The sequence below is a fragment of the Hyperoodon ampullatus genome, assembly GCF_949752795.1.
Source record: "Hyperoodon ampullatus genome assembly, chromosome: 20".
Lineage (NCBI taxonomy): Eukaryota > Metazoa > Chordata > Mammalia > Artiodactyla > Ziphiidae > Hyperoodon > Hyperoodon ampullatus.
This window is the reverse complement of record NC_136933.1, coordinates 6,139,960-6,163,530: the sequence shown is the minus strand read 5'-3', so window position 1 is coordinate 6,163,530 and position 23,571 is coordinate 6,139,960. Positions and strand designations below refer to the sequence as shown.

The 23,571-nt window shown below is 36.7% G+C and overlaps 1 protein-coding gene across 1 annotated transcript in view; it reads right to left on the bottom strand.

Moving 5' to 3' along the window:
• Positions 1-1,753: 1,753 nt before the first annotated feature.
• LOC307068792 (A disintegrin and metallopeptidase domain 3-like) overlaps positions 1,754-23,571 on the bottom strand; it is a gene marked incomplete at both ends in the record, with an annotated part of 94,556 nt that continues 72,738 nt past the window's right edge. The window contains 3 exons of the mRNA XM_079726821.1: positions 1,754-1,981; positions 6,242-6,324; positions 11,211-11,402. Coding sequence (XP_079582947.1) covers positions 1,754-1,981; positions 6,242-6,324; positions 11,211-11,402 — 503 coding nt within the window. The remainder of the gene's footprint in view (positions 1,982-6,241; positions 6,325-11,210; positions 11,403-23,571) is intronic.

Here is a 23,571-nt window from a genome sequence, read left to right as displayed (position 1 = left end):
GAGACATTAACAAAATAGTCAAAATTTTTCCCTCATGAATTTGACAGTTGAGGACAGAAGATTTTTTTTTTTTTTACTTCTCTTATGAGAATTACTGTCATAGTATCTGGTGAAACCTGGTTGAAGATATTTCCCTCTAAGTAGATTCTGTGTACATTTTCTAATATGACCAAGTAATTCCCTAGATTTTTCCATTAAAAAAATAAAATACTCTTAAAATGCTGTTAAATGTCTCACCTCTTTTTTTCTATTTAAATGATTTAAAGTTTTCATAAATATTAATTCCCTTATAAATTATATATTGAAAATTTTAAGCTTGTGATATCTGTATTACTGTGACAACTAGGTAGCTGATAAGGAAATATTTGCATTCAAATTATCTAAACATTTACTACCAATCAAAAAGAAAATTAAGGTGTCGTGTTTTAAAAAAACACTTCACTCCTTTAGAAATGATTCTAGAAATTAGTAAAAAAGATAAGAAACTTTCTAATTAATTCAAAGAATAAAAAAGAGAAAACTAATACCTGAACCAAGATACACTAAGATGGCATAAAAAGAATTATTAATGATTAACATATTTGCAATCAAGACATAAAAATTATTCATACAACATTTCATTAAATCAAATGATTGCCATCCCCTATTGGGATGCCATAGGCTTACTGAACAACTACTAAAAATCCTCCAAATATTGTATGGTGAATGAGTGACAAGAGACTCTAAATGGATCAGGTCAGGTATTATTCAGACACTCAAGAGGGAAAGAGATTTAGAAGATGGGCCTTGGAGCTTTGATAGTAAGCATCACTGCACCATATTTCTATGAAACATTGTTAATCTTGGTTCATTTTCAAAAGGGCTCTTCCATTTAAGAAAAATTGGGTATAAATATAAAATTCAGAAAGTGTGCAGAGATGAAAAATACCAGGTTTACTTATTAGGAACAAAATATTCACATGCTTTTTAGTTTGTGAAAAATGTTAGGGCTTAATTACGTATGTTTCAACTCCTCCACTTGACGTTGACCGTATTTTCTCTGGAACTGTAATTTGCACACGTAGTCTTTCTGAATCTGCAAGGTGCAAAATGTTTTATAGGGGCAACACTCGCCAACTCATAGCTTCCTACATTATTTCCTCATCTAAATCCATAATATTCTATATGCCATCCCTCATTTTTACTCTTTTCAAATACCCTCACCTTAATACCCACTTCTTTCTAGAATTAAAATCTTTTAAAGAGAAACAGGTATACTGCTTTAGAAATATTGCCCTGTGGGCAGGTTCTGGTAACCCTGAGGTAATAGGCCCAAGTGCTCTCAGAACAAATAAAGTCAGGTCCTTTGGACCTTCCAACTACAGAAGCCAGATATCAGAAATGCAGAGCAGTATATGAAACTCTAATCTTAAGGGGTCTACTCAAGCCACGGCATCTCCCATCTTTACTACGGTCCCAAGAGGAGTGGGAAAGACCCTCGGAACCAAAGTGGATTTTGATTGGGAAAGGTGGCAATGTGGGAGTGGATTCGGGCTTGCACAGTTGGAGCTCCCACCAAAAAAACACATTCAAAGGGATATCCAGCCTCTCAGAGGGAAACAGAAAGGAGACCTGACATTCCCTAAAGGATAGAAGAGGGTTTAAGTACTTACTATCGTCTGTCTGAAGCCCGATGAGCCCCAGGAGCAGAAACAGAAGGCACAACATGGCTGGACGTCCTGGATGGCAGCCCGAATAACGGCCGTACGCTTGACTACGGGGCAGTTGGGGGCGCGAGGAGACCCCTGCTGACCGCACACACCGCAGGAGGCAGGCGGCTGGGAGAGCAGCGGAGGGTCGAGAGGCTGCCTGCTGTGCACCGTTCAACGTGGGCGACCTTGGCCCCTAAATCTATGCAGGAGGAGGCTTTGAAGCCTTGTGACTCCGCTTTCCGGCTAAGAAAGTGCAGAATCACTTCCGAAAGGCAAGGCTGAAGAAACAGCTAATGAAAAGGAAGATTCATCTACACTTAAGTGAACTTTTATATAATATATATAAATATTTATACTACATATGTTATACATTTATGTATAAGTATATAATATATATAGGCACAGCTCAATATTCCAGTGAACCAGTGTAATTAACACCTAGATTCAGATTCAGAAATAAAATATAGAACCACTAAAGCTGTCAGATTGTCCCCTGAAAAACATTACTTCTAACGCCATAGATTAGTTTTGTCTGTTTTTGAACCTATATAAATGGAGCCAATCACCATGTATTCTTTTTTTTTTTTTTTTACATCTTTATTGGAGTATAATTGCTTCACAATGGTGTGTTAGTTTCTGCTTTATAACAAAGTGAATCAGTTATACATATATATCTGTTCCCATATCCCTTCCCTCTTGCGTCTCCCTCCCTCCCACCCTCCCTATCCCACCCCTCCAGGCGGTCACAAAGCACCGAGCTGATCTCCCTGTGCTATGCGGCTGCTTCCCACTAGCTATCTACCTTACGTTTGGTAGTGTATATATGTCCATGCCTCTCTCTCGCTTTGTCACAGCTTACCCTTCCCCCTCCCCATATCCTCAAGTCCATTCTCAAGTAGGTCTGTGTCTTTATTCCTGTTTTACCCCTAGGTTCTTCATGGCATTTTTTTCCCCTTAAATTCCATATATATATGTTAGCATACGGTATTTGTCTTTCTCTTTCTGACTTACTTCACTCTGTATGACAGACTCTAGGTCTATCCACCTCATTACAAATAGCTCAATTTCGTTTCTTTTTATGGCTGAGAAATATTCCATTGTATATATGTGCCACATCTTCTAGTTTTAAATTTTTTTAACATGATGATTAGGAGATCCATCCACGTTGTGAGTAGCAATAGTTTTTTTTTCCCTCTTGTTGCTGTATATCACACATTGAATGAATATGTGTCCATCTGTTTTTCTATTTTACTATTGATTAGAACTTTGTTCATTTATAGTTGGAGCTATTAAAAAACATATTTGGCATAATACGTTCCAGGTCCATCCATGTGGTTGCAAATGGTATTATGTTTGCTGAAATAAGTCAAACACAGAAAGACAAATACTGTTTGTTCTCACTTATGTTTCAAATCTAAAAAATAAAACAAACGAATGAGTATAACAAAACAGACTCACAGATACAGAGAACAAACTAGTGGTTACCAGAGGGGAGAAGAAAAGGGGGAGAGGCATAATAGGGGTAGTGGATTAAGAGGTACAAACTTCTATGTATAAATTAAATAAGCTACAAGGATATATTGTACAGCAAAGGGAATATAACCAGTATTTCATAATAACTTTAATGGAGTGTAATGTATAAAAATATTGAATCACTATGTTGTACACTTGGAATGAACATAATATTGTAAATCAACCATACTTCAATTAAAAAAAAAAGTTTTGGATCAGTGAAAATAACCAAAAACCAACAAAATCAACCATGTTTGGCTATTTTATTTCCTTAATTACTATCAATTTTTGATTCTTCTATTTTGAAGCTATGTTACTTTTAAAACTTTTTATTTAAGCGTAATATTCTCTAGGTCCATCCATGTTGCTGCAAATGGAAGAATTTCATCCTTTTTATGGCTGAGTAATATTCCATTGCATATATATGCTGCATCTTCTTTATCCATTCATCTGTCATGGACACTTGGGTTGTTTCCATGTCCTGGCTATTGTACATAGTGCTGCTGTGAACATCAGGGTGCATGTATCTTTTCGAATTAATTTTCGTCTTTCTGGATATATGCTCAGTAGTGGGATTGCTGGATCATATGGTGGTTCTATTTTTAGTTTTTTGAGGAACCTCCATACTGTTTTCCATAGTGGCTGCACCAGTTTACATTCCCACCAACAGTGCAGGAGAGTTCTCTTTTCTCCACATCCCCTCAAACATTTGTGAATTGTAGAGTTTTAAATTCTACATTCTATCAGGTTTGAGGTGATATCTCATTGGGCTTTTGAGTTGCATTTTTCTAATAATTGGCAATGTTGAGAATCTTTTCACCTGCCTGTTAACCATTTTGTATGACTTTGGAAAAATGTCTATTCAGGTCTTCTGACCAATTTTTGACTGGCCTGTTTGTTTTTTCATATTGATTTCTATGTGCTGTTTATATGTTTTGGATATAAAGCCCCTGTTGGTCATTTGCAAGTATTTTCTCCCATTCCATAGGTTGTCTTTTAGTTTTGTCAATGGTTTCCGTTGCTGTGCAAAAGTGTTTAAGTTTAAACAGGTCCCATTTGTTTATTTTTGCTTTCATTGCTTTAGCTTTGTGAGACAGATCTGAAAAAATACTGCTATAAATTATGTCAAAGAGTGTTCTGCCTCAGTTATCTTCTTAGAGTTTTAAGGTTTTGGGTCTTACCTTTAGATCTTTAATCCATTTTGTGTATGGTGTGAGGAAATATTCTAATTTCATTCTTTCCCATGTAGATGTCCAGTTTTCCCAGCACCCGTCTTTTTGAGCCCCATTCTGCCACATCTCTCTGACTTCACCTGGAGAATATTCTCTGTTTTTAAGGGCTCATGAGATTAGATTGGACCCACCCAGATAATCTAGGATAGTGTCCCTACTTGAAGGTCCATCACCTTAATTACTTCTGCAACTTACCTTCTACCATGTAACATACATATCCACAAATTCCAGGGATTAGAGTGAGGACATCTTTGGAAGTCCATTCTGCCTACCACCAAAGCACTGGTATGGGATGTTAGGGAAGGGAAGCAAGCCAACACATGTGAGTCTGTGAGCTCCTTACTGCTCCTGTAAGATAAAACTAAATCCCACAAGCAGCTCTTGGAAATGCTGTAGAATAGGGTACAGCAAACATTTTCTGTAAAGAATGAAATAGAACATAGTTTCAGCTTTGCTGAAATAGTGTGCCATATGGTCTCTGTTGCAGCTGTTACCAGCCAAGGTTCTTGGTCTCCTTAATCAATAGAAATTGGTCGGAGGCCAGACAAGAAATTCAGGCAAGGCTTTATTGGGGCCCCTCCTGCGAGCAGCGGTGGGGGAGTGAAAACAATCAACAGTTTCCCTTGCTGGCTCTCTCCCTGAGGCGGTGAGGGGGGGCAAGCTTGTTCCTTATATGGGGTGAGGGTAGGGGTGTGTCCAGGGGTCAGGCCAGAACGGTGGCTTAGGTGGTTTGCTCACACCTTAGGTGGTGTTGTGTGCAGGGGTCATGCACAGTACTCTGCTTTTGCTCCAGGCTCTTCAAAAGCGGCAGCTGGGTGTTTCTTTTTTTGGGTCTTTTTGTATCTTTTGTCCAGAATTTGTCCCAACTCGGCATGCATGCAGTTATTTTCAGTCCCATATAGCTTCTTTGTATTTTGTTGCTCCAAGAGAGATTTGTCCAAGTGGAAGCACTGCAGCACTGCAGCACTGCAGCAAAGGGTCCCAGGTCCCAGCCTGTCTCACAGCTATTCAACTACCTTCATATCTATCTATTTACCCTCCAAACACTCTATCACAATAATTGAATACGCCCAGCTCTGATAAAAGCCAGTCCCTTTTTTTTTACATAACAGATCCTCTCCTCTCTAGTTTACTCCATGATTTTGCTCTTAAGTCTTCATTATATCCAACATCATCTTTCCCCCATTTCTTTATTTCTACAAATCTGTAGACAATATGTAGTGTCTCCCCAAAATAAAATCCCTTCTTTGATCATAAATTGCACCTCATAATCCCCAAAAGGTTGTCTATGTTTACCATCTTCATTTTATCACTTCCCATAGAGTTTATCAAGTTCCTTAAAAAATAATCTAAAATATAGATTGGGATTTTACTGAACTTATAGATCTCTTCTGGAAAAATTAGAAATTTTATAATAGGTCATCCATTTTCTTAGTGCTGATATACAGATACTAGTGTTTTCCAAGACTGATCATCCTGATGAATTTTTTAATGTTGTTGTTCTAATTGTATACTGATTCTGTTGATTTAAGTAGGTAGTTAATCGTAATTTCTGCAAATGAGGGCAATTCTTTTTCCTCTTCAAATCTTTCCTCCTTTTTATTTCCATCAAAATAATAGTCAAAGCTGCCACTTCTTTGTTATATTTTTAAGCATGATTTTAGAAATCTTTGCCTTGGCAATAGATACTACAACAACAAAAACAGAAGTAGTATTACATTTTATAAAATATTTCATAGTCTTCATAAATATTTAAATTTTCCCTCTAATTCCCTTGAGTGAATATTTCATTATCATGTGATTTACCACCTTCTGGAGTCTTGTATCATTTGGACAAATCTGTGATATCTCTTCAGGCACAACATACCTTTCCAACTTTTGATGTGGAACTGAGTATAAAGAATAAGAAATTCATCATGTCTTGTAAACAACCTCACAAATGTATGTGTGAAATTAATTCAAAAGAAAAACAAGGCTTACACTGCTTCATGATTCATTATTCATGTAGCTCTTGGACAGGAACACCTGTGGATGTCATCATATGTTAATCTTAATTTAAGGCCAAAAAATTGAGCTATAATAACTAAAAATCCCTCCAATGTTATTGCACCTGGATACTAAAATAAAGAAGATTAAAGAGAACATCATTATGTAAGAAGAAAACAAAAGCAAATAATGTATTAAAACAGTTTTGATCCTATAAAATTTTATACTTTAGTACTTTATGTTGAGCACATTTTACACTTTATTTTGATAAATCTTTGATATAAATATCCATACTAGTTAATTGATTAAGAAGCATGAAACAATGGGAAAAAGTAATTAAACTACCAATGTTCTCTGGTGAAAAATTTGGCATGCCCAAATTCCATAGCCTTAAACACACTTAGTATTTCTGATGCAATCAATATAAAACACACTTATTTAACTTTCTTATTAAATCAAATCATTCAATTTGCAAAACTAATTCAATATACATATGTGTCAGGCACTACAACAGAAAATAAGAATATAGTGGCATACTGGGGACTTCCCTGGTGGTCCAGTGGTTAAGATTCAATGTTTCCACTGCAGGGGGCACGGGTTCAATCCCTTTTGGGGAACTAAGACCCCATATGCTCCATGGTGCAGCCAAAAAAAAAAAAAAAAAAGAAGAAGAAAACAATATAGTGGCATATGTGAAAGAAAGGGACTTTGTCCACACTTGGAGCTTATATTACAGAAGAGGAGAAAGAAAATTAATAGGAAATTAATGACAAACTTCCCAAATATAAAGAGACCGTGAAAAGTGCTCTGAAGAAATGGAGTGCTCGAATAGAGAATTTTGAGGAGGGGTATAACCATATAGATAAGATAGTTAGAAAAACCTATTTGTGGAATTGATGTTTAGGCTGAGATTGAAAGTTTGGGAAATGATCTAGCATTTTGAATAGCTGTAGGGAACTTGTATGGGAACCTATTCAAAGCCTGTAGTATAATGAGTGAAGTGAAAGAATGACAAGACAGAAGTTCTAAATATAGGCAAGGCCATGGTAAGGAAATCTGGAGTGAGATATTACCAAAAAAAAAAAAGAAATGGGGGGCAGTTTAGAGTGGCATTTCATATGATTTAACCTTGATAAATAAAATGATACTTTTCTCATCTTTTTAATCATTACAAGCTAAATTCTTAGAACTTCTCTAATTTTTCTATATCAATAAAAATTTATAGCGAGTAAAATTTAATTTATACCTAAAAGAAAAATATTGTGTATGTGTGTGCATGTGTGTGAATGAAAACATGGAATATTATCTAGCAACATGGAAAAATGGGTTAGTAGTTACCCTCTCCTGTTATCCTATAAGAGCTAAGCTTGAAAAAAAGGGAAAATCCCAGTATCAGAATTTGAAACAAGGTTAAAGACAAATCAGAACATGAGAGATGGTATCTGGCTAACCACCAAGTTTTAAGGCAAGATGTAGAAACCAGAAGTTGGACTTCTAGTGCTTGCTCAGAGAAAGGAAAAATAGTCTTCTACTTTCATATTTATATAGTTGAAAATAAATCCCCTGTATAAAGACATGCTACCGAATAAAACAAGTCCTTAGTTATACTGTGCAGGAAGAGAAGATAGAAGACCTAAATGTAAGAACTGAAGCCATAAAAGTCCTACAAGGGAACATAGGCAGAATACTCTTCGACATAAATTGTACCGATTTTTTTTGTGAGGGGGATCAGTCTCCTAAGGCAAAATAAATAAAACCAAAAGTAAACAAGTGGCATCTAATGAAACTTAAAAGGTTTTGTACAGCAAAGGAAACCATCAACAAAGCAAAAAGACAACATGTGGTCTGGGAGAAAATATTTGCAAACAATGAGACCAACAACAGCTTAATATCAAAAATATATAAACAGCTCATACAATTCCAAATTCACAAAACAATCCATTAATAAGTAGGAAGAGGATATAAATTGTTGTTTTTCCAAAGAAGATACACAGATGTCCAACAAGCACATGAACAGATGTTCAACCTCACTAATTATTAGGGAAATGATGCAAATCAAAACTGGAATGAGGAATCACCTTATGCCTTTTAGAATGGCTATTATCAAAAAGGCAAGAAGTAACAAGTGTTGTAGAGGGTGTGGAGAAAAGGGAGCCCTCATACACTATTTGGAGGAATTTAACTTGTGTAGCCACTATGAAAACTAGTATAGAAATTCCTCAAAAAATTAAGAATGGAACTACCATATGATCCAGCTGTTCTGCTTCTGGGTATTTATCCAAAGAAATTGAAAACATTAACTCAAAAAGATATATGCACCCCTATGTTCATTACAGAATTATCTATAATAGCCCAGATAAGGAAACAACCTAAGTGACCACTGATAGATGAATGGATAAGGATGCGGTATGTATACACAATGGAATAGGAGTTGTAAAAAAGATGAAATCTTGCCATTTGTGACAACATGGTTGCACCTTGATGGTATCATGCTAAGTGAAATAAGTCAGATGGAGAACGACAAATACTGTATGATTTCACTCATATGTGGAAAAAAATAAATTAAGAAACCAAACCAAACCAGAACAAACACATATGAGAGAACAGAGTAATGGTAATCAGAAGGGAAGAAGCGTGGGGGATGGAAACTAAAAATTTGGTGGTGGGCACACTGAAAGAAGTTGAAAAATGTTGTACACATGCAACTTATACAGTGTTAAAAACCAATGTTACCTCAATTTAAAAAAAAAGGATATTGGACTCAATTCTGCATGAGACAATAAAAAGCACAATTCTTCAACTGTGTGCCTATTCTTACAATGTTCGATTATAATCTGTTGAGGAAAGGGAAGAAAACGTTGAAATGGAACCTTAGTGTATCTTGTTAACAGTTACTGTTAGAACCGTAAAAAGGAAGGTTTAGAAATGGGAAGGCCAGCAAGACAAACTCAGAGAGGAAAAGTGACACTGCTGCAGAAGACAGAACATGTAATTGTCTTTGAATTTTCTGACAAATATCTTAAGCTACTCACGCTCAAAACCTAACTCAACTTCTGCCTGCCACTCACCCACACCCTCCTTTATCCCAGTACACTCCACAGCAAGGATGTGTTATACCAACAGTTGCAAAAATAAACTCTGATCAGGTCTAAAACTTGGACCTGCTAGGTAGTAGTACTCCTGGAAAACTGATCCTGAGAAATTGTAATTAAGTAAGGCAGGACAGTGATCATAATGGCCCCAAATAAGTTAGTGGCAAAGGGGATGAGGGAAAGTTATGGTAGTATCATCCCGATGTGTATTATTTTTACCACAGAGTTCACCCACTTAAAGCACACAGGTGAATGATTGTAGGGTTTTCAGTATATTCACAGACATGTGCAATCGTTACCACAGTCAATTTCAGTTCCTCAAAAACAAGTCCTCTACCCTTTAGTTATTAACATCACCCACCCCAGCTTTTCATTCTCCACCCCCACTTTCAGCAGTAAACAACCACTAATCTTAGTCTCTCTAGATGTTCCTGTTCTGGATGTTTCATACAGATGCAGAATACGTGGTTTTTGTGACTGGCTTTAGTCACTTACCGTAACGGTTTCAAGGTTCATCCATGTTGTAGTAACATCAGTGCTTCCTTTTTGTGGCTGAATACTATCCCATTGTATGGATGGACCACACCTTGTGTATCCATTCATCAGTTGCTCATTTGGAAAAGGAAACTCTTGGTCTTTGTGATGGGATGCTCCCACCCATGACCCAGGAGCACCTTCATGTATATGGATGGAAATTCTGTAGGTCCTAATTAGACTCCAGATAGGCTGATGGATCTCTAATCCACAAATAATGTTTTGAGGTGTGCAGAAGTGCACCCATCTCAGGAAGAGGGAGATGAAGAGAGGGGGCACTGAAACAAGAAACTGTCACCCAGAAAAGCTCAGCTTCAGTCAGGAAAGAGCAGCAAGTCTGAGTTCCTTCAAAGGACAAAGATATATTCTAGAGCTCAATTTCTATGAGGGCAGGGAAGTATCATCTGGAGACAGGACAGCTATCTATGACCAGGAGCTCAGTGTGAACAATTCCTTGAAGATAGAATGGATGCTAGTGACTCTCCGAGGGCTCTGGGGCTGACCTTGTGTAGCAACCCTTCCTCTCAATATCCTGAAGCTTGGAATGGGTAAGGCATGAGAATCATGAGCTATTGGAGAGGTGCAGATTCTAGGTGTCCTCTCTTAAGATGGGAGCGATTAGCAGGGCCATGGGTATCTGAGGGCAGTCGGCGGCAGGAGTGCACAATGCAAAGTTTTCCTTTTGGGATGCAGCAGCCTTGAAGGTTCAAAAGAGGCCAACCTGCCTATTTCCTACTAGAGGACCATAGTAGAAGGACTGAAACTGAGCAGGACCCTGTGGAGCCCTCCTGGGCACAAAAGCCTTTGCGAGTCCCCAGTTTCCAGTTTGTCAGAAAAAAAGGCTTTCAGCTTCCTAGACCTTCTCTGAGTTCCAAAGGGTGTATTCAAACAGTTACTAATCAGGGAAGTGAGGGAAGGCAGGAAGAAACAACAGTGCAGCATGGGGCCTGGTGCTGTTGCTCTTTGGGGATGTGCGGAACAGTCTGATGCATATGTCTGAGCTCTTCAACAGGAATTAGGGCCCCCTCAAGCCAGATGCAGGAAGTCACTTCAGGCTGAGCACAAGCATGTGGACCCACACTGGCTGGAAGGCCTGATGACTGAGATTCCTGGAACAGCGCCCTGTTACCTCACCACCAACCAACCAGGGGAAGGTTCCATACCCTGCAGCCCTTGCCCCAAATTTTGCCTATAAACATTCTTCCCCAAAATCATCAGGGAGTTGGCATTTTTGAGCACGAGCTGTCCGTTCTCCTTGGTTGGTCCTGGCCATAAACCTTTCTCTGCTCCAAACATTGACGTTTCCCTTTGTTTGGTCTCACTGTGCATCGGGCACACAAACTTGGGCTCGAGAACTGAATGAATCGAAACAAGGCGACATACTTTCACTCACAGGATTTACTTTTGTTTTTGAAATTGAAAGCTTTAAGCCATCATAAAAGGAGAGAAAAGCAGATTTTTTTATTCTTGAACCAGGCCAGTTAATGGTGTGTTTCTTGGCAATATGCAATATCTTTTCTCCAAGCTATGGCTTTTGACAGTATTGTTTGGTTACCATTCTAAAAGAAATACAGAAAAAAGAAATGCTACATTTTTAATGGTTAATAAAAGCTGTCTAATTTTACTACAAAACTACAGGTTATCAATTAATTAATATAAGACAGTTGATACTGTCACAATCTATACCTGTGCTCTACAGAATTTGTAAACCCAAGGTTTTTTTGTTTCTTTGGTTTGATTTTTTCCAGACACATTTGTGATAGCCACATTAAAAGGAAATGCTATAAACTGCTATTTATATATGTCTCATTTACATGGACTCTATGTTTTACATGGGTCAAAGAAAGTCATGAACAAGGAAACAGAGAGAAAAAGAGCAATACAACATGTGAAGACAGAGGAGGCGAACTCCCAACAGTCCTCTGTGCGTTGCCAACAGGTGTCCCCCCCACACATGTTCAGAACGAACTCCTTCTTTACTCCCCTCCGCTTCATCGCTCCAAAACCAAGCTGGTTCTCAGCTGCTGTACAACATGCCATTAGTAAAAGCTGTCCTTATCCATTGTGTCAGAAATGTTTGTCTTTGTAGTTCTCTTTTATTCTAACCCAAATACATCCATCCAGTCACCACTTCAACCAAGTCTGCCCCTGTTAGGTCTCTGAAAACTGTGTTTTTCTTTCTGTCTTAACCAATCCTGCCCTCATCACACTTTTCCTGTATATTCCATTTCACTAGTCTCCAGTTCTGACTGAATCTGACTGAATTTTCTCCTAATTTATCCTTGTGAATTTTGTAAAAAGTGCACCATATCTTGCTAAATCCCTCTCTTACCACGTCAAAAATACTTCAACTACATTCCATTCATCTATGAGGAAATGTAACCTTTTAATCGTGGCATATCAGACTGGTCCTGGCTCATAGTTACCTAGGCAGATTTTCTCCTTCAACATCTGTACATTTTAAAATAAATTTTTAAATATATTAAGAGCACAAATTTAGACACAGAGAGGTCTTTTACATGGTAGCCTCGCTATCTTCCTGCTGTATAGGAATGAACATCATTTAAGCACTTTTTCTTACACTCTACAGCCAAACTCTCAATTCATTCTGTTGGTTCACCTTCAAAATTTATTCCTAAGACCATCTTTACTATCCCTGGTCTGAGGTAACATCCTTTCTCTCCTGGATTAGTCCTGACATTTTCTTTTCATTGTATCATTCATGTGCTTGAAAAGTTCCTGCCCGGGTATATGCATGGGTAGCTCTGCCAGCTCTATGCCTGTCTAAGACAGACTTGATTTACAGCTGGAACGGTAAAGCTCTCTCTTTAGCTGTGTGAAAGCCTGAATATCTGGTTTCACTTTTTGCTGAGATAAGGGCAGTGGGATTTACGATGGGCTGTTTAAAATTTAAAATAAGGAACCTTGAGACCTTGTGCCTGAGGCGTCTCTCTGACCCCCAGCGCTTGCCTGCACCCTCTCTTGCTGTACTGTATCCTTTGCATTTAGATGGAAGCCTTCTGTGAGCTGACAGTGATGTCAGGTGACTCCTTTCAAATATCTAAACTGGGTCATTATTTGCGCCTCCTCCGATTCCTTGCTGACACGTCACTTGCTCCCTAGGGCCTACTCAGTCAACCACATTTCAAGTTGCCACCCAGTTCCTCCTTCAGTGTCAACTGCCCAGTTAGCCCCACTTCTCTCATCTTCCTCATAAAGAATCACCTTTCATCACCTTTTATAACCAACTTATAAAATATGTTTATTGAATGAATGTGTCCAATTCTTGAGGCAAGACCTTAATATAACCATAAAGTACTGGTGGCAGGAGAAGACTGTGAAAAATAGAAAAAAGTGTAAAAGAAAGCAAGATACTGAATTTACGACTTAAGACTTGGAGAAAGTCGGGGAGAGGCGTGCTCAGTGTACCGCTCTATGAGAAAATGACTGAGGTTGTGTGGAGGTGAGAAGTTCAGGTGAAGACACCCAGCATGATGCAGGAACTATGACGGAGGACATGAGAAGAAGACAGCCGAGGGCCAGAATCTTCACCTAAGATGCGGGCTTTCAGTAACGTGATCAGAGAAGAGGGAGAAGGTGGTCTAGGCGGAAATAAGACCACTTTACATTGAGGACAGGAGTCATAAGTGATTTGTTTGGTGGCCGATAACGAAACAGAGACCCACTGACTTTTTTCTCCATCAAAGTCAGATGTGGCAGGTAAGTAAAGATATGAACTTGGGGTCTCACACTTAGATGAGTTTTTGATTGTTTTCCTTTACTCCCAGGGATAAGTCTAATATGTCAAACATCACAATTTCTTTACACATATGAGTTAGAAAGTTGAACGACATATACAGAAGCCTCCTTTATCCCGTCTGATGGTAAAGAATTGTTCTTCTGCCTTGGAGGGTGAGTGCATTTAGCATTTACCTGGCATCCTCTAGGTCCTCAATAAGCATAAATTCCATTCCCCATCGCCAGTCTTGTATCAGAAAATATGTGGCAAAATTGCAGAGTTCTTAAGAGCTTCAACCTTAGTGTCTGGTTGTCAAACTCAAACTCAAAAAACTCACTAAAATTCTATACATGTGCGGAATTATTTACATTCTTTATGTCTGTTTCCTTATTTCTAAAATAAGGAGAACACAATGTTCTGTGGCAGCCTGGATGGAAGCGGAGTCTGGAGGAGCATGGATACATGTATATGTTTGGCTGAGTTGCTTTGTTGTGCACCTGAAACTATCACAACATTGTTAATCGGCTATACTCCAATACAAAATGAAAAAGTTTAAAAAAAATAAAATAAGGAGAACAATAACCCGGGAGTTATTGTTAGTGAGAAATAAATACAAGTGTTGGGAGACAACCTGTGTAAACCTCTTAGTTAGAACGTTAAATCTACCAATCAAATGCATGATTGCACATAAATATTTTAAGAAAATATTAAAAATCCCATTGAAGTCATTTCATTTTACAAAGATGTTGGTTAATAAATCTGTGGCTAATATGAGTTAACATTAAATGTTTCTAGATAAGTATAAAATAAAATTAACATCAAATGGCTTGTTTTAGTCTTTGTTTTAGTATATGATAGCAACAAATAGAAATCAAAATGATGAAATACGGAATAATATCTTCCTTATACTGAGGTACTGTTAAAAATATTTTTAAAGTATTTAATGAATTATATCATTTTGTCAATAGTTTGATTCTTTTACTTCACCTTTAACTGTAAGACTCGTTGCTGTTACTGTTCCTACTGCTGTCTTCTGATAGAGATCTGTTTAAAGATACAGAATTATTTTTAAGGTTAGGAAACACTGTAATCTTAAAGTCAAGAAAAGTAATAAAGCTAGATTTGTCCTAATTACTCAATTAATATGTACCAATATCCGCTTTGCTTCCTATATGCTACTCAGGGATCATATATTGTAGTGCTTGGTTTTTTTCTGAGGTTAGCCTAACTTTTAAATACGTTAATAAGCATTTTTAAAATTTCAAACTAAAAATCCATCTATTACTTTTCTTTATTTTGTCTACATGGAAGACTGGATGAAATATTAAAATACCTATGATAATGCTTCTCCCAAGTTAAACAGATAATTTGCATATTCTTAAATTATCATAACTTCAGTTATATGATTTCTATCAAATACCTACGTGAATAGTTATTATTTCACTTCTGTTAATGAGGTTCTTAATGAGGCCTCTCTATTAGCTATGCTTAGTTACACTTTGTGGTATTTATACAGCATTCATTTGTTCTTCGGCTCCTATACACACTCAGCTCCTATTGAAGAGGAATGTCATGGTGTAAAGGTTCCTACTAAATGGCTACAATTCTTTGTTCACAGATGATAAAATCAGGCTTGAACACCTAACTCAGGATTATGAATCCAGACAGAACACTGGCTGAAATGAGATACACTTGCACAGTTATTTCCTTCTGTCTCTTGAGAAAATGAACGAACAGGCACTGGTTTTGGAAGATTATTGGGATTTTTACTTGAAAATGAAACTAGAAAGAGTTGAGATAGGTACTCTGGGCCATGTGTAAGCAGAGCAGTCATCTTGGAGAGAATGGACATGGACAAGAAGAGACGATGTCAACTGTAAAGGCTTTGGGTGATGGAGACAATGGCCTAGCTCATAACCATCCATTTCCTTACCACCCTTTTGTGTTTCAGCTCTACAGCATTTCTTGCCCTTGCAGCCCTGAAACCATTTACTGCTGCCCTAAAGTTTAGGCTGTCATGAGCAGACTTTGTTCTTTATGATCAGTGGTACCTTACTCTAGCATCTCTTCTCAAAGTCAGATCGAGTTCTTGCAACTATTCAGATTTGTCCAAGATGTCTTAAGTAAGAGCACAGGAAGATGTGCCAGATATCATCCAATTAAGTCAGTTTATAACAGTTGAATGATTGATGAATCATGCAGAACACTACCCTGAATTACCTGGTTGCTGCTAACTTGTTCATAAATAAGATTAACTAACTTGGGAAGTAGAGGTGTTGACTGAAATTTTATATCATTATTTTGTCTCTGGCTACACAAATGAGAAACAAAAATGATTTCCTTTACAATGAAGAAATGAGACCCACTTCTTTACCCTTGCTTCTGCATTCTCATTTTCCTAAATATTCACTAAGCAAATTGTGGCTTGTATTGTTGTTACAGTAAAGAAAAAAGCAGTATGAAAGTGAAGTAAGTCAGACAGAGAAAGACAAAGTATGATCCCACTTACATGTGGAATCTACAAAAAAAACCACCCTTATAGATACAGAGAACAGATTGGTGGTTGCCAGAAAAATGGGATGAGGGGGCGGTGAGCAAAATGGGTAAAGAGGGTCAAAAGGTACAAACTTCCAGTTGTAAAAAAAATAAGTCATGGGGATATAATGTACAGCATGGTGACTATAGTTAAAATAACGAATTACACATTTGAAACTTGCTAAAAGAGTAGATCTTGAAAGTCCTCATCAGGAGAAAACCAAATTTTTGTAACTATGTATGGTGACAAATATTAACTGGACTCACTGTGGTGATCATTTTGCAATATATACAAATATCAAAGCATTAAGATGTAAACATGAAACTAATATAATGTCATATGTTAATTATACCTCATTAAAAAAAAGACCTAATCAAGTTCTGCTCTACAAAAAAAAAAAAAAAATCATAAACGGAAAAGCTGCTCAAGTGCCTTAATTCTAATTTTAGAAACACACGAGTGATATTAATTATGTGTAAAATGGGCAGTATCCTATGTGTGTTCTCTCCCTCATTCTTTGCCATGTTATATTTTCTCAGTTTCCGTGTATTCTATACTTCCCTGTCTCTACTAATCCTCACCTTCCCCATATTCTATGCTGCCCTGTCTTCATTAATCCTCACCTTCCCCACATTCTATGCTGCCCTGTCTTCATTAATCCTCACCTTCCCCATATTCTATGCTGCCCTGTCTTCATTAATCTTCACCTTCTTCATATTCTATGCTGCCCTCTCTCTATTAATCTTCAGATTCCTCATATTCTGTGCTGCCTTGTCTCTGTTAAACTTCACCTTCCTCATATTCTATGCTGCCCTGTCTCTATTAATCTTCACCTTCTTTATTCTGTGCTGCTCTGTCTCTATTAATCTTCTTGGCACAAGTGAATGTCAGTGAAAGGAAACAGGGTTGCTTGGGAAGTAGACAGACCTTCTAAAGCAGTTACAGCCAACATGGCTTGCTATTCGAAAGGTAATGAGGATTTATTGAGTTACTTCAGTTGTTCCTGGGCCTATATAAGCATGAAACTTACCCACCTGCCTGAAATCTGAAAAAAATGTGGTATGTTTCTAAATATTTGGTATGTTTCTGAACATTTACCCAATCCATCCAGGAGTCCCTACTTATAATATTCTGAATAATATTTGAATTTCCTCCTAAATCATTTTTAATATTAAATATGAGTTAAATAATGAGTTTACTTACCCTTCACTTACTGTACCCTCTCTGCTCCAAAATATCTTCATTTTATTCCATTTAAGAGCAATGATGGGAATTAAAATGAGGAAAGGCAGGAAAACGTAGAAACTGATCACAAGGCCATTTTTTCGAGAAGCACCACGTCGTTTTATCAACATGTCTGTACTTTTACCTGAAAACATAAGAGTACCTTTTAACTTTTTCAAAAATGGTATTCAAAGCATATTAATAATTTGAATTATAAAACTTTGGAATTCAAATAATATAACCATAGAGTTAATAAACTTAAATTTAAAAGTGTTTTCCAATATTCTGTGACTATGCCCCAAAGTGCATTATATATTTCTGTCAAGTATATATATATATATAATTTATTTTTAATCTTTGTATGTATATTTAGTATTTATTTATGTGCTACTTTCTAATGTATTTTAATCTGTCATATTCCCTTCTATGAACTACTACTTAGAACACATCAGATTGATATTTTCATCTAATAGGTTCTTCCATTTAAAATACAGAGCAAAAAAAGAAAAGAACTTTTAAAAATTATTTACAGAAAATTATTGATATAACTGAGGCTAATTTAAAAAAACAATAGTAGACTAGGTTAATTTACATAATAGATGTATAAAGTGATATTGTTTTAATTTTGACTGTACTAATTAGAAAAATAGATATTCCTCTTGGCATTATAAGGACATTACATAAAACTAGAAAACTAAATCTATGGAAACTTGGTCCAGTTAAGCAAAAGAAATAAACCAGACAATTAAAATACAAAAAACTATATCAAGCAATCAGAATTACCACCAAAGCAACTATTGAGGATATTAAGTGTAAATGAATTGAATGCCCCCTCAAAAAGACAAAAGGATCAGTGATATTGAAACACACACACAGTCCAATTATATGTTGATTAGAAGTAATTTACCTTAAAGTGGTTTAGGAAGTTTTATGTATTATAAGAAATAAATTAGCAAATATATGCAAAAATATTGAAACTAATCAAACATGCAGCAGTCTCATGCTATGGTAGAACTCAACACTTTATAGCTCTCCTTTCCTGGCCTCACCCATCAGAAAAGGTCCATTCTCCTTTAATCCATCTTTACTAAAATTATCATATTGCAAGTGGAGCTTCCTTCTCATGTGCTTAATTACTCCAAAGACTGATTAAAGAGATTACTATTAGATTAACTGGAAGATATCCATTACTCTAAGGAAGAAAGATTGGGAGCTTCCACTTGTGGGCATGATGAAATTTTTCCATTATATGTGTCAAATAATAAAAATATGAAACAGGATAAAACATGAAGGAAATGGTTTCTGGAAGTCAACAGGAAACACAGAACTATAGTATCTGAAGAAAAGAAAACATGATGTTGATTTTATGGAAATACAATTCTACCTATGGATAATTTGCTGATCTCAGAACAGAGAACTGGAGTCCTAAGCAAAGTACATCATTCCCATGGAGCAGAAGACAGAGTTCACAGTAGAAGAAATGGTGGGAACCTGAAGGGTGCAGCATTGAACAGTAAGTTGCTCTGTAAATTAAGGATTCCAAAACTGTTAAGGGGATCCTCGCAGGTGTCCTTGGCAGAAGGATAAGGAATATATATGTGTATATATACATACATAGTATGAGACAATCTGAAGCTAATTAGACAGCAGCTCTTACTGGGGTGAGAGTGGAAAAGAGATACCAGAGTTTGAGCAGTAGTGGTAAAAAGAACACCAAGAAGATCCCAATTTCTCCACATCCTCACTAGTACTTGTTGCCTGTGTTTTTTATTATAATAGCTATCCTAATGTGTGTAGTATCTCGTGGTTTTGGTTTGCATTTTCCTAAGATGTTGAACATCTTTTCATGGGCTTTTTGGCCATTGGTATATCTTCTATGGAGGTGTGTTTATTTAAATCCCTTCCCTTTATTTATTTATTTATTTATTTATTTATTTATTTATTTAGGCTGCATTGGGTCTTCATTGCTGCACGCGGGTTTTCTCTAGTTGTGGTGAATGGGGGCTACTCTTCGTTGTGGTGCGCGGTCTTCTCATTGCAGTTGCTTCTCTTGTTGTGGAGCACGGGCTCCAGGCGCGCGGGCTTCAGTAGTTGTGGCACGTGGGCTCAGTAGTTGTGGCTCATGGGCTCTAGAGCAAAGGCTCAGTAGTTGTGGCGCACGGGCTTAGTTGCTCCACGGCATGTGGGATCTTCCTGGACCAGGGCTCGAACCTGTGTCCCCTGCATTGGCAGGCGGGTTCTTTTTTTTTTTTTTTTTTTTTTTTTTTTGCGGTACGTGGGCATCTCACTGCTGTGGCCTCTCCCGTTGCGGAGCACAGGCTCCGGACGCGCAGGCCCAGCGGCCATGGCTCACGGGCCCAGCCGCTCCGCGGCACGTGGGATCCTCCCGGACCGGGGCACGAACCCGTGTCCCCTGCATCGGCAGGCGGACCCTCAACCACTGCGCCACCAGGGAAGCCCGGCAGGCGGGTTCTTAAGCACTGCGCCACCAGTGAAGTCCCTAAATCCCTTCCCATTTTTAATTGGGTTATTTGTCTTTTTATTATGGACTTGTAAGGGTTCTTTATATATTCTGGATACAAGTCCCCTATGAGATACAATATTTACAAATATTTTCTCCCACTCTGTAGTTTGTCCTTCACTGTCTTGGTTGTATCATTTGCAGCACAAAAGTTATCAATTTTGATGAAATTCAATCAGTCTACTGCTTCTTTCTTCACTTGTGCTTTGGTGTCTTCGATAACACAGCCTATGCCAAGGTCACAAAGATTTACTAATATGTGTTCTGAGTGTTTTATAACCTTAGCTCTTACATTTAGATCTATGATCCAATTTCAGTTAATTTTTGTGAACCTTGTGATGCAGTAATCTAACTTCGTTTGCATGTGGATATCGACTTGTCCCTACACCATTGTTTTAGAAGACCATCCTTTGTCCTTTGAATTGTTTTGGCATCTTTGTCAAAAATCCATGACTGTTAACATGAAGCTTTATTTCTGGACTCGCTCTTCTATTGAACTAAATATCTATCCTTATTCTTGAGACAGTACTACACTGTCTTGATTATTTAGCTTTGTAATATGTTTTGGAATTATGTTTTCAGTTTCAAGTTTTCTTGAAAACTATGTGTTCAAGATTGTTTTTACTATTCTGTGTTGCTTGCATTTCTGTAAGACTTTTAAGATCAACTTTTCAGTTTCTGCAAAAGAGACAGCTTGGGCTTGCTAAGGATTGTGTTGAATTTGTAGATCAATTTTGAGAGTATTTGGAGCAATAATATTGAGCCTTCCAATACATTAACAGGAGATGTCTTTACATTTATGTAGATCATTCTTTCAATAATGTAGTTTTAGCTTTCAGTGTATATCTTACACTTCTTTCCATAAAATTATATCTAAACATTGTATTATTTTTGGTGATGTCATAAAATGGAATTTTTGCCTGACAATTTTGCTTTACTGTGGTAAAATACTCAACACATGAAATTTATTACTTTAAATATTTTTGAGTGTACAGTCAATGGCATTAAGTACATTCACATCTTTGTGCATCTGTTATTACCATCAAACTCTAGAACGTTTTCATCCTCCCAAACTGAAATTCAATCCTTTAAACATTGACTTACCAGTCCCCCTCCCTCCAGCCCCAGGCAACTACCTTTCTACTTTGTCCCTATGAATTGACTACTGTACGTACCTCATAAAAGCACAATCAACCAATACTTGTCCTCTTGTGACTGGCTCATTTTAGTTAGCATAAGGTTGTCAAGTTCCATCCATATTGTACCATGTGTCAGAACTTCATTCCTTTTTAAAGCTAAATAATTTTCCATTGTATGTATATACCACCATATGGGTATACTGTTGATGGACGTTTGAGTGTTTTCACCTTTCAGCTATTGTGAATAATGCTGCTAAGAACATGGGTGTCCAAATATCTGTGAGTCCATGCTTTCAGTGCTTTGGGGTATATACCTAGATGTGTAAATTCAGGGTAATATGGTAATTCTATGTTTAATTTTATGAGGAACCACCATACCATTTTCCACACGGGCTGCAGCACTTCTACATTTCCACCAGCAATGCACAGGGGTTTCAATTTCTCCACATTCTCATCAGAACTTGATATTTTCTGAAATTTTTAAATAATAGCCATCCCAATAGGTTTGGATTAGTATCTAGTTGGAGTTTCGACCTGCAATTCCCTAACAATTAGTGACGTTGAGCAACTTTGTATGTGCTTATTGTCCATCTATGTATCTTTTTTGAAGAGATGTCTATTCAGGTCTTTTGCCATTTTTAATTGGATTTTATGTTTCTTTGTAGCTGAGTTGTAGGAATATTTTACATATTCTACATATTAATTTTCATCAGATATACGATTTGTGAACATTTTCTCTTATTCTGTGTGTTAGCTTTTTCCTTTATCAATAGTGTCCTTTGATGCACAACAGTTTTTAATTATAAAATTCTAATTTATCTACTTTTTTCTTCTGTTGCCTGTGCTTTCAGTGTTGTATTCAATAAATCATTTCTAAATCCAATGTTATGAATACTGCCCCCTTTGTTTTCTTCTAAGGATTTTATAGTTTTAGCTCTTGACATTTAAATCCTTGATTCATTTGGAGATAATTTTTTTTAAGGTGTAAGTAAGGGTCCAACTTCATTCTTTTGCATATTGATATCCAGTTATCCCAATATTATTTGTTGAAAAGATCGTCCTTTCTCCCCTTGAGTGGTCATGGCATCCTAATTGAAAATCATTAGACTGCATATGTGAGAGTTTATTTCTATACTCCTTATTTTTTCCATTGGCAAATTTCAGTTTTCTAATTTTGTTGCCCAAGTAATATATCAACTTTCAGGAAGGTACAAAAGAGCCCCTCCAGGGCTCTTGTTTTTAAACTCTATAATGGTGGTGTTGAAATTGATCATCCAAATGAAATCTCATACTACAAGTCATCAGAGTGGACGATGCTATCATAATTTTCCTCCAACTGAAGAATCAATGAATGAACAGAATATTTCTAGTAGCAAAAAGGAAATATGATATTCTCATCCAGTTAATCATACTTCAGCATGTAATATTTTGTCACAAATACCTAGAACGTTCTGTATTGTAAAGAAGATCTAGGATAGTATCTTTTTACCTTTTATTATATTTGGGCATGAACATTTATTTCATATGATTCACAAGTGGACAAATATACATGCAAAGTTGATTGAAAGGAGTTAGATGATGTAGGAGTGATAAACATTGATTAATCATTTTAACTGGTGTTTATAAATATAAAATAAAAATATGTTCTATTATAGTACAACATTATTTACAATACCTCTAAAGAAAGTGAAATAACAAATATGAAATAATAAAATATATAGTATCTGGTGAAAATTACAAAATTATGATGAAGGAAATTAAAGAAGACATATAAATGGAAAGAATACTGTGTTCATAGACTGGAAGATTCAATAGTAAATAATAAAAATGTGAAACTTCCTAAATTGATCCATACATTTAACACAATTTGCATCAAAATCACGGCAAAATTTTTTTGTAAATATAGACAAGCTTAATGTATATGGAAAGGAGAAACCTTAAAATAGCCAAAACCATTTTGAAAAAGAAGAATGAAATGGGAAGACTCACTTTTCCTGCTGTTCAAGATTACCCTATAACTACAATAATCAAAACAGTGTAGTATTGGTGGAGGGAATGACACATAGATCAATGGAACAGAATAGAGATCTGAGAAATACATCAACACAAAAATGTCCAATTAATTTTTAACAAAGGTGCAAAATCAACACAGTGGACAAAAGACAGGTTTTTCAAAGAATTGTGCTAGAACAATTTGACACCCATAAATCGGAAAATTAATCTCCCACCCTTTATAAAAAGTAACTCAAAATGGATCAGGGACTTAAATATAAAACATAAAACTATACCTTTTACGGATATCATAGCAAAAAATTTCAAGACTTAAGACTGACAAAGAATTCATATACTTGACACCAAAAACATA